Here is a 13,411-nt window from a genome sequence, read left to right as displayed (position 1 = left end):
TGCATTACTCCCAACACTGTTAATAAGTAATGAAACAACCACTTATAATGAAATCATTTTCTTATTATAAACCAGTTGCACACTATTACAAAATGCTTTGTTCATCATTTGTAAAGCATTGTTCCTATGTTAATTCTCATAAATAAAGTATTTGTACACACAGTTATAAATGATTTGATCATAGTAAATAAGCCTATATCTAAAATATGTTTATGAATTATTGTTAATACTTAATAAATTATGCAATAATATTTTGTTGATGAAGTAATATTTCCATTATTTAACAGTTGTTACATACACTAATGATTAGTTAGGGTGAGGATACATATTTTATAAACCACTTCCTAATACTATAATTCATGATTAACTCAGGAGTTACAATGGTTAGTTAATGATATTTTGTGAGCTTGTCTAAAGTGAGGACTTTCTATGCCTTGCAACACATTTTCAAATGAGTTGTAAAGATTACATTCGTTCATTTAGCAGACAAGCCAGGTTAACATGCAGTAACCCATAAAGTTGGGGGTTCAAACCCCGGCGTCCACCAATGTGGCCTTGCCCTTTAATTTCATTGACATGTGTAAGTCACTTTGGGTGAAAGTGTCGGCTAAATGAATAAATGCAAGTGTACTTTATAACTCATTTGTAAATGTGTTGCAAGGCATAAAACATCCTCACTTTAGATGAGCTCACAAAATATCATTAACTAACCACTTGTAACTCCTGAGTTAACTAGATCACACTTCAATTTGTCTCCATATTTTACTCCATCCCCCACTCTTGAAACTTTTGTGTATGCTTGTTTGGCATGCCTGAGTGTGTGTGTGCGGCTGCACAGAAAGTAGCCTACTGGTGCTGAAAAGGTGAATAGATTGTAGAATAGCCAAAGAAGATGTAGCATTGTTAGAAAACCTTTAAAATCTCTAAACAATCACAAGTAGGGCAGTTCATCACAGTTCATCCATTGCAACTAGATTGATGAAAGGTCACTTACACCTGTAGGCTACATTGTATTTGGGAAAAGCAAAAGGTATCAGCATAATGTTATTTATTTATTTATTTATAAACAAAAACATCTCTGTCTCAGTTCCATGCCGTTTTCAACAGCTATCAAAAACAAAGGTCATTTTTGGATGCATGGATTTTTTTAAAATGTTTCTTCTTCTACATAAGATTTTAGTCATCTTTAGTTAATGTAATACTTCATTGTCAATGCACAAAGTCTGAAACGTTATTGTTAATGCACAAATTAAGTAACAGTAGTCTGAAACGAAATGCTGTTTTACATCTAACCAGTGGTGCAAATAACTGACATGTCCAAATGGGCCTTGATGAAATGCGTCGCTAGACTATTCATACACATTTTAACGGGCCAAAGTTGAAGAGCTGTTGTCCGTTATTGTTCGTGCAAATATAGGCTGATTCATGTTCCCTTGCATTGTGTAACTGAGGTCCATGGCTAGTCTGGCTTTCACCAGACCAAGCTTAATCTTTTAAGAAATCAAAAAATAAAAAGCGGGCAGATCAGGCTGGGTTCACCCAGCCTAGTCCATAGGCACCCGATATTGTTTTATTTTCCGATTGAGATATCCACGCTCTTCTAAATACAAAAATGCATCAGGGAGTTATGACAAAACTGTGATTAACAAACTAGATCCTAATAGAAAGCTGTTAGCTTCCCTAAGCTACAGGTAGGCTTATAAGGTAGGCCTACTGTATTTACAACATAAATTGTCAATAGGCTATGCTGGCGACACAAATAAAATCTCCTTGGGAAACCAATGGCTTACGCCTTACAGTATCAAGCGGACTTAAACTGCCATATCGTGGCGAAAAGTTGTAATAAAATTCACGTAGCTCCATGAGTCAAGGAAAGCGCGAATGAAGTAGCCACTTCTAAATGGGACCCACTACACAGTAGCTTAAGGTGTGTTGCTAAAGCAGCCATAATGAAATGAAGGTGTCAGGAAGAAATGGAAATTACATTTCATGTGAACATCATCCTATCCTTATTAGATGTTCTCTGTGGTAAACTACACTCCTTGTATGAAGCGTCCATTGTTTTTCCAACCCACTTTTAACTTCCAACAAAATTACGTCTCACTGCAACGACGCGCCATCTAGTGGACAAACGACTACTTATCGCCAATACTGGAAATGCAGCCATGATGATGATGATGAATATTTATTTTGGCTTTCTTTTAATCCTACTGAATTTGTAATTATGTATCGGCCGTTCTAATACCGATAGTATGTGGGTGCCTGTGTGTGTGTGTGCATGTGTATATTTAGACCCCCCCATGGATGAAATTCTACGAAACTTGGCATACCCCCAGAGAATGCCAGGTCAATCATACACATAAAATTTGGTGCAGTTCTGAACATCTTAACTGAAGATAGGGGCGATTAAAGCAGAATAATATTGCATTTTCATTTTTTATCGGGGGGGTGCAAATCACAAATGAGTGATTATGGGCCAGATTGATGTGGCCCCTTGAGACCAACATACCATAAAAGATTCTTCATCCTCAGTGTTGTGGCCCCCGGGGACGAAACAAATATTTTCCGTAAAAGTCTAGTGGGGCTACATACCCACAAAATTTCATGTGCCCCGGTGGTTCGGTGTCCCGGGTATCGTTGACCAAAAATTCAGGAAGTAGATGACGGGGGATAGCGGCGGTCATAATTATTAATTATAGTATTAGGAAGTGGTTTATAAAATATGTATCCTCACCCTAACTAATCATTAGTGCATGTGTATGTAACAACTGTTAAATAATGGAATCAAAAACATATTATTGCATCATTTATTAAGTTTTAACAATAATGTATGAACTTATTTTAGATATAGGCTTATTTACTATGAACAAACTATTTATAACTGTGTGAACAAATGCTTTACAAATGCTTTACTGATGATAAATTAGAAATTACTAATGATGAAAAAAACATTAACTAATAAGTAACAAAGGCTTAATAAATGATTAATTGTGTGTAGTTATTATAAAGTGTTACCGTGTAACTTGTAAACTTGTGTAAATTTGAAAACTTGTGTAACTTGTAAACTTGTGTAAATTTCCAAACTTGTGTAACTTGTAAAATTGTGTGAATTTGTGTCTGTTTATTCACCACCTCCGCAGAGGGAGGCCCGCAGATTCATAAAGACTTTCATCAAACAGCTGAGACGCCAAGGTGTTCCCAGGAGAAAGATCCAATACATAAAGAGAGAATTCCAGCAGGCTCATCGAGCCAAACGTGACACAGGTGAGTAGACATGCTTGCTGGGTGTGTTTATGCCTGACAATTATTTATTTTCACTAGTTCGCCCTTCTATATGATTGCTTCAGCTAGACTAGAATGTATGGGAGAAGTGCGTGTTTGGCAAGGTAGCTGTCCGTGGTCCTGGAGTGCCTGGAGCGGACATCGCGATAGAGCGATGACCGCTTGCACCCCCCTGTGTAAGGAGGATGAGTAACAGGGCAATTGGTGAAATGGAGGAGTAGGGGGAGGAGGGGGGATGATTTCTCTAACGTCGGAGCGTGTGACGTATGGAAAAGGAGGTCGGCTTAAATAGGCCTACCCTGCGGCGGCAGTGGGTGAGTTAATTGCTGTCAATCATCCCGAAGGCTCCACCCGAACTTTGTTTATAAAACATCATTTCACTAGTTCGCCCTTCTATATGATTGCTTCAGCTAGACTAGAATGTATGGGAGAAGTGCGTGTTTGGCAAGGTAGCTGTCCGTGGTCCTGGAGTGCCTGGAGCGGACATCGCGATAGAGCGATGACCGCTTGCACCCCAAAAGATCACAGAGAAAGGCCGCTACCAACTACATAAGTGCTTGCTGAGCGAGTCGTAAATCCGCTAGATTGGAGCGGATGTAAGACTGGTAGGCATCCGAGGACCAACGGCCCAGTATTTTAATTTGTTGCTCCGATAAGCCGTTGAGCGCAGCTGTTGTGGCAGCTCCTATCCTGAAGGAGTGTGCGGAGTAGCGATCCGCGGGAAAACCAGATTCGACTAGAATGTTTTTTAAGAGAGTCTGGAATCTGTGGCGAGTGATGGGTAGCCCTTCGTCTGACACGAAGAGCGGGCTAGTAGGCGAAGCTTGAGCTGACCGGTATGAGATGTAGTGAGATAGTTATTGGAAAGGCTGAAGATCTGAGGCGGAGTTAAATGGATATGGAGTGTCCTTTCGGGACTGATCGGTTTTACTCTGTTTGATGGTAAATCGAATGGTGTCTTGGTCTAGCTGCTCTAGATCTGCGATGCACGGGTGGACATCGGGAACGAAGAGAGACGAAGGGCATGTAAACTCGCTACATCTCAGCAGCCCAAAAAGGCCAGTAGAAACATAACGGAGATGGTGGAATCGGAATGCGGTGACATGAACCCTTTGCGAAGGGTAGCGAGGCAGGTGGCGAGAATGCTTGAGGTAATGGGAAGGCGGGAGTCTTGGGGGACTGGATGTTGCCTACGGATACCTTTAATTAACAAGCCTATCCTGGTGTCGGAGAAGGGGCATTCGGAGCCGTGGGGGCGTTTGTAGAAGAAATGAATGCCAGCTAGGTAGACTCTAATGGAAGAGACTTTGATCCCGAGTGAAGTGTGGGCGTAGGTGATAAATGATAATATGGTGACTGCATCGAAACTGGGAAATGGTAGTGAGTGCTTTGCATGGAACTGTTTGAAGCACGACCAAGCAGTCCAGTAGGACTGCATGGTCCTGGGTGCGAGGGCTTGGAGGGCTAGGTCGGCCGTGATGGGCTGAAGATAACTGAGGGGGTGGTTTATAGGAAGATGGTCTCCGAAAAGCTGGGGAGTGGAGTAGGGTACGGGTCCGCCTCTGGAGCCAAGCTTCTGAATCTCTGGAAATTAAGACGAGAAAGAGAGTCAGCAATTTCATTGTGGCAACCGGGGACGTGCGCGGCTCTTATGATGAACTGGTAGCTGGCTGCTATCCAGATTAGACGCCTAATAAGAGGGGAAAGCGCAGGCGATTTTGAGCGCGAGTTATTTATGACGTGCACTACGGCTTCGTTGTCGCTGTGGATTAGCACGCTCTTGGAGGTCCACTCCTTCCCCCAGAGTAGGGCCGCAATGACTACGGGGTAGAGTTCGAACACGGCTGACGATTCGTTTTCCGTTATTAGCGCTCTGAACTCTAGTGGCCAAGGGGATGCAAACCAGCGCCCTTTGAAAAAGCCTCCGAAGCCTATTGAGGGGGCTGCGTCTGTGTACAGCTGGAGGTCTTCTGGATATGATTGGCAGTCGTCGTAGAACATGCACAAACCATTCCATTCGTCTAAAAACATCCTCCAGAGTTTGAGATCGGCCAGGCACTGGGCATCTAGATATACTACGTCTTCGAGAGATGGGGATGCTGAGGCGCAGTTTAGGAGATGCGAGATGAAAGGGCGGCCCTGGGGAATGATTCGCATGGCGAAATTGAGGTGGCCTAGAAGGGAGAGAACTTCTTGTTTGGTGTGAGATGGTGAGGTTATAAACTCGTTCAACAGTAAAGAGATTCTGTCTTTTTTCTCTTTGGGGAGAGATGAAGAGAATTCTTCGGTATCTAAAATGATGCCGAGGAATTCGAGTCTGGATAAGGGACCGCACGTTTTCTCTTCTGAGAGTGGGACTCCCAGTTTGTTGAATACGTCAGTTAGCGTAGAGATGCCTAGGGCCGGTGGGTAGGAATGGGGGATAACTACTAGAAAGTCGTCCAGAAGATGAACGAGAAATGGGAGCTTATAGTTATTTAGGAGAATCCAGCACAGGGCTTCTGATAGCGTATCGAAAATTTTGGGACTGCTGCGGCAGCCGAAGGTGAGGCGAACTGCAAAATAGTATCTCCTATGCCATTTGACTCCAGAATTCGAGATCAATGGGCATGACTTTGAAGGCTGAGGTGATGTCCGCTTTAGCTAGCCAGCAACGTCTACCTGCCTTTTTGATCAGAGCGATAGCGTCATCGACAGAGTGGTAGTGCAGCGAGAACTCTTCTAGTGGAATCAGACTGTTAATGCTGGGAGTGGTACTATTGTGCGGAGCTGAGAGGTCGATGATAAGTCTCTTTTTTCCTGAGTATTTGCGCGTAGCTACGCCTATGGGGTTGATCCTGTAGACTGGGAATGGAGGCATGGTGAACGGACCGATCGTAAAACCAGATTCGACCTCTTTGCTTAGGAGTGAGGTGACTACCTCCGGATCTTTGACGGCAGATTGTAGGTTTTTACAAACGAAAGACTCTGTAGGTCTTGCTAAAACACCTGGATGGAACCCGTGCTTCAACCCTGAAGTCAAATAATCGCAAAATCCCCTATTTGGATTGGACTGAAGTTCTGAATGGAGAGCAGAAACAATGATTGGAGTAGAGAGATACTTTTTAAACTTTTTATATATGTTCTTGAGTGCGGAACAGACTGACTTGGCATGGGCGCCTGCGCAGTAGCTGCAAACGTGGAGGTAACGGCAGGAGGATTGGCGACACTGAGCGAAGTTAAATCTTCGGCAGATTTTCTCGACCTTTCCAGGAACGCTCGTCCTCTTCCCTGGCTTCTCCTGCCGTAGCATCGGGGATGCGGGGAACATAGGAAGAGGATTTAGGGGCTGTGGAGCTGGTGCTGGGGAATTGATGGTCGGGGTTGACTAGTGGACACTCGGCCGCGCCGTGACTGGGGCTATTGCAGAGGGGACAAGATGGCTTAAGTCCTAGGAAAACGCGGTTATGGAGCTCCATATCGAGCGCGCCCCAGTAGGGGTTTTAGTTCCAGAGGCCGACTCTGGCAGCGCATTTTGCTGAAAACAGCCGGTGGTAGCCTACGTATGAAAATGAGCTCCACCGTAGGATACGGCTAGGCCGGCGATGATGGCCAGGTAGTCATTTAGCTTAGTCATTTGCGTCGACTGGAGAACACGAAACAGACGACTTCTGTGTAGTTGGCAAAAGCTATGGTGAACTCGGGAAATGACAGGGTTTTTTGATGCTGGGCCAGAATGTTTTTTTTTTTTTTTTTTTTTTTTTTGAGAAAAACCAGTTCGCCGCAAACTAGATCCCGGTTATGAGAGGGAATAGGAAGTGAGGGAAGAATGGTAGAAAGGTCTACGTCTGCACCTGACAAGATGAGGTTCCTGGTGGACGCTGTGACGGGTGGTGGTTCGAATGCTGCAGCGTGAGGAGGCGGTGGCAGGGCCTGTGCTGTGGCTAAAGAATAGTTTTGCTGCCGGAACGGGACGTCGTGGTCCGAAGCACTCGCGGAGTGCTGATGACCCGCTGCTGCGGGCTGGTCTAGCGCGGAGCCGGGGAAGAGATGGGAAGGGAGAAAAGGGGGGAGGGAGGGAGCGGTCGCTGACGCGACCGGAAGGGGAGCAACCTGGGACAGGGTCGCGGGAAGTGGGACGGGGAAGGAAAGAGGGTTAGGGGGGAGTAGCGACGCTGTCGCTATCGGCGCCGACTAAGACCAGGTGCTCGCTAACTCATAAGAGAGATGGGGAGCTAGTGAGGTGACTCTTCGAGCTGACGCTTCGTGAGTTGAGGCGTGCTGTACAGACGTGGCTCCCGGGATGGAAAGGGGAGGGGGAGAGGGGGGAGGGAGGGAGCAGTCGTCGGAACGACTGGAGGTGGGGCAGGCCTGGACCGAGTCCTGGCTAGGGGAGGTGGATGGGGGAGGGAAAGAAGGAGTGGGGGGGGGAGTAGCGACGCTGTCGCTACCGGGGCCGTCTGGAAAAGTGGGGCTGGACCCGGAAATACGGCGGAGATGCGGCGGGAATGGGCCTGAGCCGCTGACGTGGCAGTGGCTGTGGCTGAAGCAGCGGAATGATACGCTCTGAAGCGTGTGGTGCCGGAAAGTGCTGTCGGCGTGCCCGGTTCGCGAGGTGGCTGGTGGTGTGTGCTTCGTCCGGCTGAATGGCCGGCGGAAGGAACCGCGTCGGGATGCCAGAAGGAGCAGCTTGCTTCCTGGTCTGGGGAGGAAAACAAAGTGAGGGAGCGGGAGGGCGAAAAGACCGGGTTATCCGACTGCGTTAGAAGGCGGAGGAGATGGAACTTCCTATCCGACATGCGGCATCGCGATGCCGCGGGAATGGAGAGTGCTGCGGATGCGAGCCACTGTCCAGTGGGTAGGGTCAACGCCTTGCTGGCGCTGGGTGGATTTCCAGTTCCATGAGAGCTGTCTTGTCAATGCGAACGATACGCAGACTGAATGATTTCTCTAACGTCGGAGCGTGTGACGTATGGAAAAGGAGGTCGGCTTAAATAGGCCTACCCTGCGGCGGCAGTGGGTGAGTTAATTGCTGTCAATCATCCCGAAGGCTCCACCCGAACTTTGTTTATAAAACATCATTTATTTTTTTGTTCATGAACACAGAAAGGACACCAAGCTTTTTTGCAACACTTAAACTTTCACAATATTTAAACTCACAATACTTTAACTTTATCCACAAAACATTATAAACACATGTATTAAAGGTTATGAAATATTCTTAATGCCTTATAATGATTAACATAAATCTACAGTATAACAATTCAAGTTCAAGTATCGCAAAGAAGGTAAAGAAAGCTTATTTACCTCTTGATAATGGCAATGATGACATCAGTGATGACATTACAGAGGTAAAAGAAGCTTCATAATACATTGCAATACTTCAAGCTGTAAGGGCTTATGTAGTAACATCATAACACGTCATTAGTGCAGTCATAACTCTGTATAAATAGGTATATATACTTTTATGTCAATCATTATGAGGCTTTATGAACACTAATAACCTTTGTGAATGTGTTTGCTGAATGTGAATGCTTTATGGATACTGACTTAATGTGATGTGTTAGGCTACCACTTTTTCTTCGTCCAGCCAATCCAAATGTTTCTTTACAAAAATCAAAATCATTCGTAAAAACACAGCAACAGCAAAGTCTTTATTAGAACATTGTGCCGCTCCCTTCAGAGCTTTGTGGTGTTTGAGCTGTTTATTGAACTCCTGAAACCGTCCATTTCTCTGTAGCCATCGAGTGCACCGTTGGAGCCATCACCCAGATCCAGATCAATGATGACGCCTTCCCCATCGACTATGACGCCACACAGTTCAACGCCTGCTTGAGCCTCACCGTCCTCAAGGACAATCTGCCAGAGATCACAGACAAGATCGATCAGGACGACTACCGTCAGGTCATTCTGGAGAAGTTAAATAAGGTAACTGCCGAAACAAGATGGCAGCAGATGTAGAAACAAAATGGCTGTTAGATCATCAGCAAGGGAGCCATTCTGTGAGGCATACTGTACAACCCTTCTTCCAGGGTGGACAGTGGTTACAATAGACAGTTAGTGCATTTGTTTAAGTTCATTTTTAGGGCTATTCTGTATATGTGTGTGTATGTAAGATTCATTTAGTCCTTCAACCCTTTTCTCTGTTTTGTTTTGTTTTGTTTTGTTTTTGTTTTCTCTCACCCAGGCCTACCCAGATGGCCTCTCAGACGACGTGGTCCAGATGCTGGGGCCTGTGTCCCGTAGGGCGACCACTGATGACATAAGCAAGTGGAACATCACCAAAATCGACACTCTGTCCTCTTTGATGAAGACGTCGGATGGAGACTGGTCAGAAAATCAGGTTAGTGTACGAGGCCGGTACTCATTGTTGAGAGGAACTTTAATGTACACACACACTAATGGATACACACTTGTAGAATGCTTATACACAGCTAATGTAATACACACATTAAATAAAACACATTGACTTAACATGTTCTACATATATTAAAATAAAAAAACACATTGCCCCCCCTCCCTCCCTCTCTCCCTCTCTCTCTCTCTCTCGCTCTCTCCCTTAGACCAAAGCCATCATGACTAAGTACCTTGCTGCGTCGAACAGCATTGACAGTTCGGTTCTGAATTCTTTGGGCGGTTCTGGTGTGTGTTCCCTGGGGAGCGGCGTTCTGGAGAACATCACCTCCAGCAGCCTGCAGTGAGTATTATGGGCTGGACTTTCTCAGAAAGTATTATGGGCTGGTCTGGATAGTAGTACATTTACAAAAAAAGTTTGGATCAGTGACAACCTTCTTAGTTTTAGCGAGCATTGAAGAACATTACATAGAAGAGGAACAGAGATAAAAGAACCTTTATGGAAAAAGTTCTGTTCAGTGAGAACCTTCTTATTAAGCGTTTTCGCACACAGTAGTTATAGGAACACAGTTATAGGAACAGTCCACTTCTAAATCAGTTCTACTAACTGCTCTCCCCCAAAACCCGTTTTTCATTTGCATTCACAATGGTAATAAGAACCAGTAGGAAGCTGTAAGTGATGTAAGCATGTAGAGTATTATGGGATGGTATTTTAGAACGCTGATGTTGAGAACACCAGTTCTCATCTGTGCTAAACCTGATCTTCCTGACTCCAGGCAAGCAGATGCGCTGCCCGTCAGCAGCTGTAGCCTGGACAAAAAGAAGGTCCTGTTCCCCATTGCCCAGGCCGCCTTCATCAATCAGACCAGCACCACCAAGAGGTCAACCACCACGGTCACACTCACGCAGTACCAACTCATCCAGTCCTACCTGGGTATGGCCAAACACACTGTTCTCATGTTCTTGTGTTCTTTTTTTCCCATGTTCTTTTATTCTCATGTTCTCATGCTCTATTATTCTCATGTTCTTTTATTCTCACTTTCTTGTGTTCTTGTGTTCTTTTGTTCCCATGTTCTCATTTTTCTTTTGTTCTCCTGTTCTCGTGTTCCTGCTCAGGTGGTGCCACCGAGTCCTTTGTACGAACCCTGGCCTCCTCCAGTGTCAACATGGATATTAACACCTTCCTCGGTCTAGACCAGAGTGTCATTCAGGTGAGTGAGGGACTGCATATTCAAAAACACCGAAGCACATTTTTACGTACACATTAATACACTATACACTGACACACACACGCACGCACACGCACACTCCCCCAATACATATTCTCAAACAACATACACACACCCACACACACAAACACACACACAAATACCGTATTTTCCGGACTATAAGTCGCACTTTTTTTCATAGTTTGGCTGGTCCTGCGACTCAGGTGCAACATATATATATTTATATATATGTTTTTTTCCTCTTCATGACACATTTTTTGACTGGTGCGAAAATACGGTACACATATGCAGTGGCATCATCATCATCATCTTCCTCATGCATAATTGCATACACATACACACCAAAACATGCACATATACATGTACACACACATACCATACGTAGTCCCCAACACACATACTATACATATTCTCTAATGCACTATACGCTTAAACACACACACACACACACACACACACACATGCACACTCCTCCAATACATAGTCTCAAACAACATACACACACCCACACACACAAACACACACACAAATACCGTATTTTCCGGACTATAAGTCGCACTTTTTTTCATAGTTTGGCTGGTCCTGCGACTCAGGTGCAACATATATATATTTATATATTTTTTTTTTTTTCCTCTTCATGACACATTTTTTGACTGGTGCGACTTATAGTCCGGAAAGTACGGTACACATATGCAGTGGCATCATCTTCATCATCTTTATCATCTTCCTCCGCCCCTCTTCCCCTCTCTCAGACCCTCAGCGTGTCGGACGTGAAGAGCCTGCTGGGTGACACCAACGTGAACGACCTGAGAACCTACTCCAGCAACGCCATCGTCCAGGACTGGATCAGCCGCCAGTTCCAGACCGACCTGGACACCCTGGGCCTGGGGCTCACTGGCGGGCGCGCATCCCCCGCCACCACCGCCAACGTCAACGGGAACGCCGGTTCCGCCACCAACGCAACCGCAGCAACTGCGGCGGCTACCACCACCGCAACCACGGCAACCACTGCAGCGGGAGCCACGACGCCCAACACCACTGGTAATTATACTACAGAGTGTGTGTGTGTGTGTGTGTCACTATATAGAGTATTGTAGAGACTATTATATATAGAGACTATGTATTAGGTTTGTGTGTGTGTGTGTGTGTGTGTGTCTGTGTGTGGTGTGTGTCTGTGTGTGTTATATTAGGTGAGTGTGTGTGTGCACGTGTGCACGCGCATGCTTGATATTAGGTAGGCGTGTGTGTGTGTGTGTGTGTGTGTGTGTGTGTGCGCACGATATTATGTAGGTGTGTGTGTGTGTGTAGTATGGATGCATGAGGTGGAGGAGTGTTTAATTAACCCTTGTTTTTAACACTGACCTTTCCACCCCTCCTTGTCCCTCATCTCTATCAGCAAGCGGAGGGGCGAGTATCAGACCTGCCAGCGGCCTGTACTGCCTCCTACTGGCCACAGTTGTCTCTGCACTTTACCGCCTCCAGTAATGAAGCATCTTTTGCCAGGAGCACTGAAGGAAACCTAAACCAGTTTACAGCCCTGTTTATATGCACACGATGGTGTTTTCTCAGAACGCTGCCACACATATGGAAGATACAAATGGAATGTGATCTCAGCAACGCTTTACTGGAACACTGCTTCATAAGACTGACATAGCCCTGTCATAAAGGCATTACGTCAGATACAGTACAATGGATTCCTGTTTTCCTGTTAGTCATTTTGACTGCTCATGTCTAATGATTTGACAGCGTCATGTTACATAGTCATAACGGCTTATTTACTTACTTAGTTACTTATTTACTTGCTTACTACTTACTACTTAATGTTTATTTTGATAGGGACAGGTTCAATATATTTAGAGAATTGCACACAATTATTCAATGCAACACATTATAGCATAGCTATTGCTTATTTCCAGTGTCTGTCCACAGAAGGGCCTTTAAAATAACAAATACAGAACATCAGAATTAGACTATGAAATGTGTTTCATTTTAGTTGACCTTACGTAGCATTCAAGAGTGCTGAAGGAAATCTACGCTAGTTTTATGATCATATTTATGACATTTATGGAATATGATATTACATTGTTACATTGGTCACCATTGACTTCTGACGACACAAGGCATCTGCAGTGACTGGTTTATGTGGGTCTTTTGAAGCAGGGCTCAATTTTTTTTTTAAACCCTTTTTAAATATAATTGTCTCAGGTTGTCAGTTCAAGTGCTGTCACTTTCAATATCGGACTGCACTCTTAATTTATGTCTTTTATTTTATGCATTCCAATTAATATAAAAAAGATCCTGTACTTAGTCAGCAGGATGTGATTCAACGTCAGAATAAAATGATAATCATGTTTCCCTCTGCTCATACAACCTGTTGTACTTCTATTTTTATAGACCTATACTTTTTTTTGCTAAAAATGAAGGATATTGGGGATATTCATAGCTGTTGCTTATTTCAATTTTGATTACAAAATGTAATCAAACAATAAAAGCATTCTATCACTCTTAAGTATTAACCACTGGTGGTGTGTTTGTGTCCCATGTCGGACAAGAATAGAATATCAGTA

At 44.5% G+C, this 13,411-nt stretch overlaps 1 protein-coding gene across 1 annotated transcript in view; it reads left to right on the top strand.

The window, feature by feature from the left end:
• The window catches only part of LOC121717986, a 91,186-nt gene extending 77,981 nt beyond the window's left edge, over positions 1-13,205 (top strand). Inside the window, exons 124-131 of the mRNA XM_042102712.1 lie at positions 3,141-3,264; positions 9,002-9,189; positions 9,449-9,604; positions 9,825-9,958; positions 10,392-10,549; positions 10,732-10,826; positions 11,597-11,885; positions 12,241-13,205. Of these exons, the coding sequence (XP_041958646.1) occupies positions 3,141-3,264; positions 9,002-9,189; positions 9,449-9,604; positions 9,825-9,958; positions 10,392-10,549; positions 10,732-10,826; positions 11,597-11,885; positions 12,241-12,329 (1,233 nt within the window). The 3' untranslated portion in view covers positions 12,330-13,205. The remainder of the gene's footprint in view (positions 1-3,140; positions 3,265-9,001; positions 9,190-9,448; positions 9,605-9,824; positions 9,959-10,391; positions 10,550-10,731; positions 10,827-11,596; positions 11,886-12,240) is intronic.
• Positions 13,206-13,411: the final 206 nt, after the last annotated feature.

This window comes from Alosa sapidissima, chromosome 9 (genome assembly GCF_018492685.1).
Source record: "Alosa sapidissima isolate fAloSap1 chromosome 9, fAloSap1.pri, whole genome shotgun sequence".
Lineage (NCBI taxonomy): Eukaryota > Metazoa > Chordata > Actinopteri > Clupeiformes > Clupeidae > Alosa > Alosa sapidissima.
Note: the sequence above shows the minus strand (reverse complement) of the source record. Positions and strands in the feature narration are given on the sequence as shown.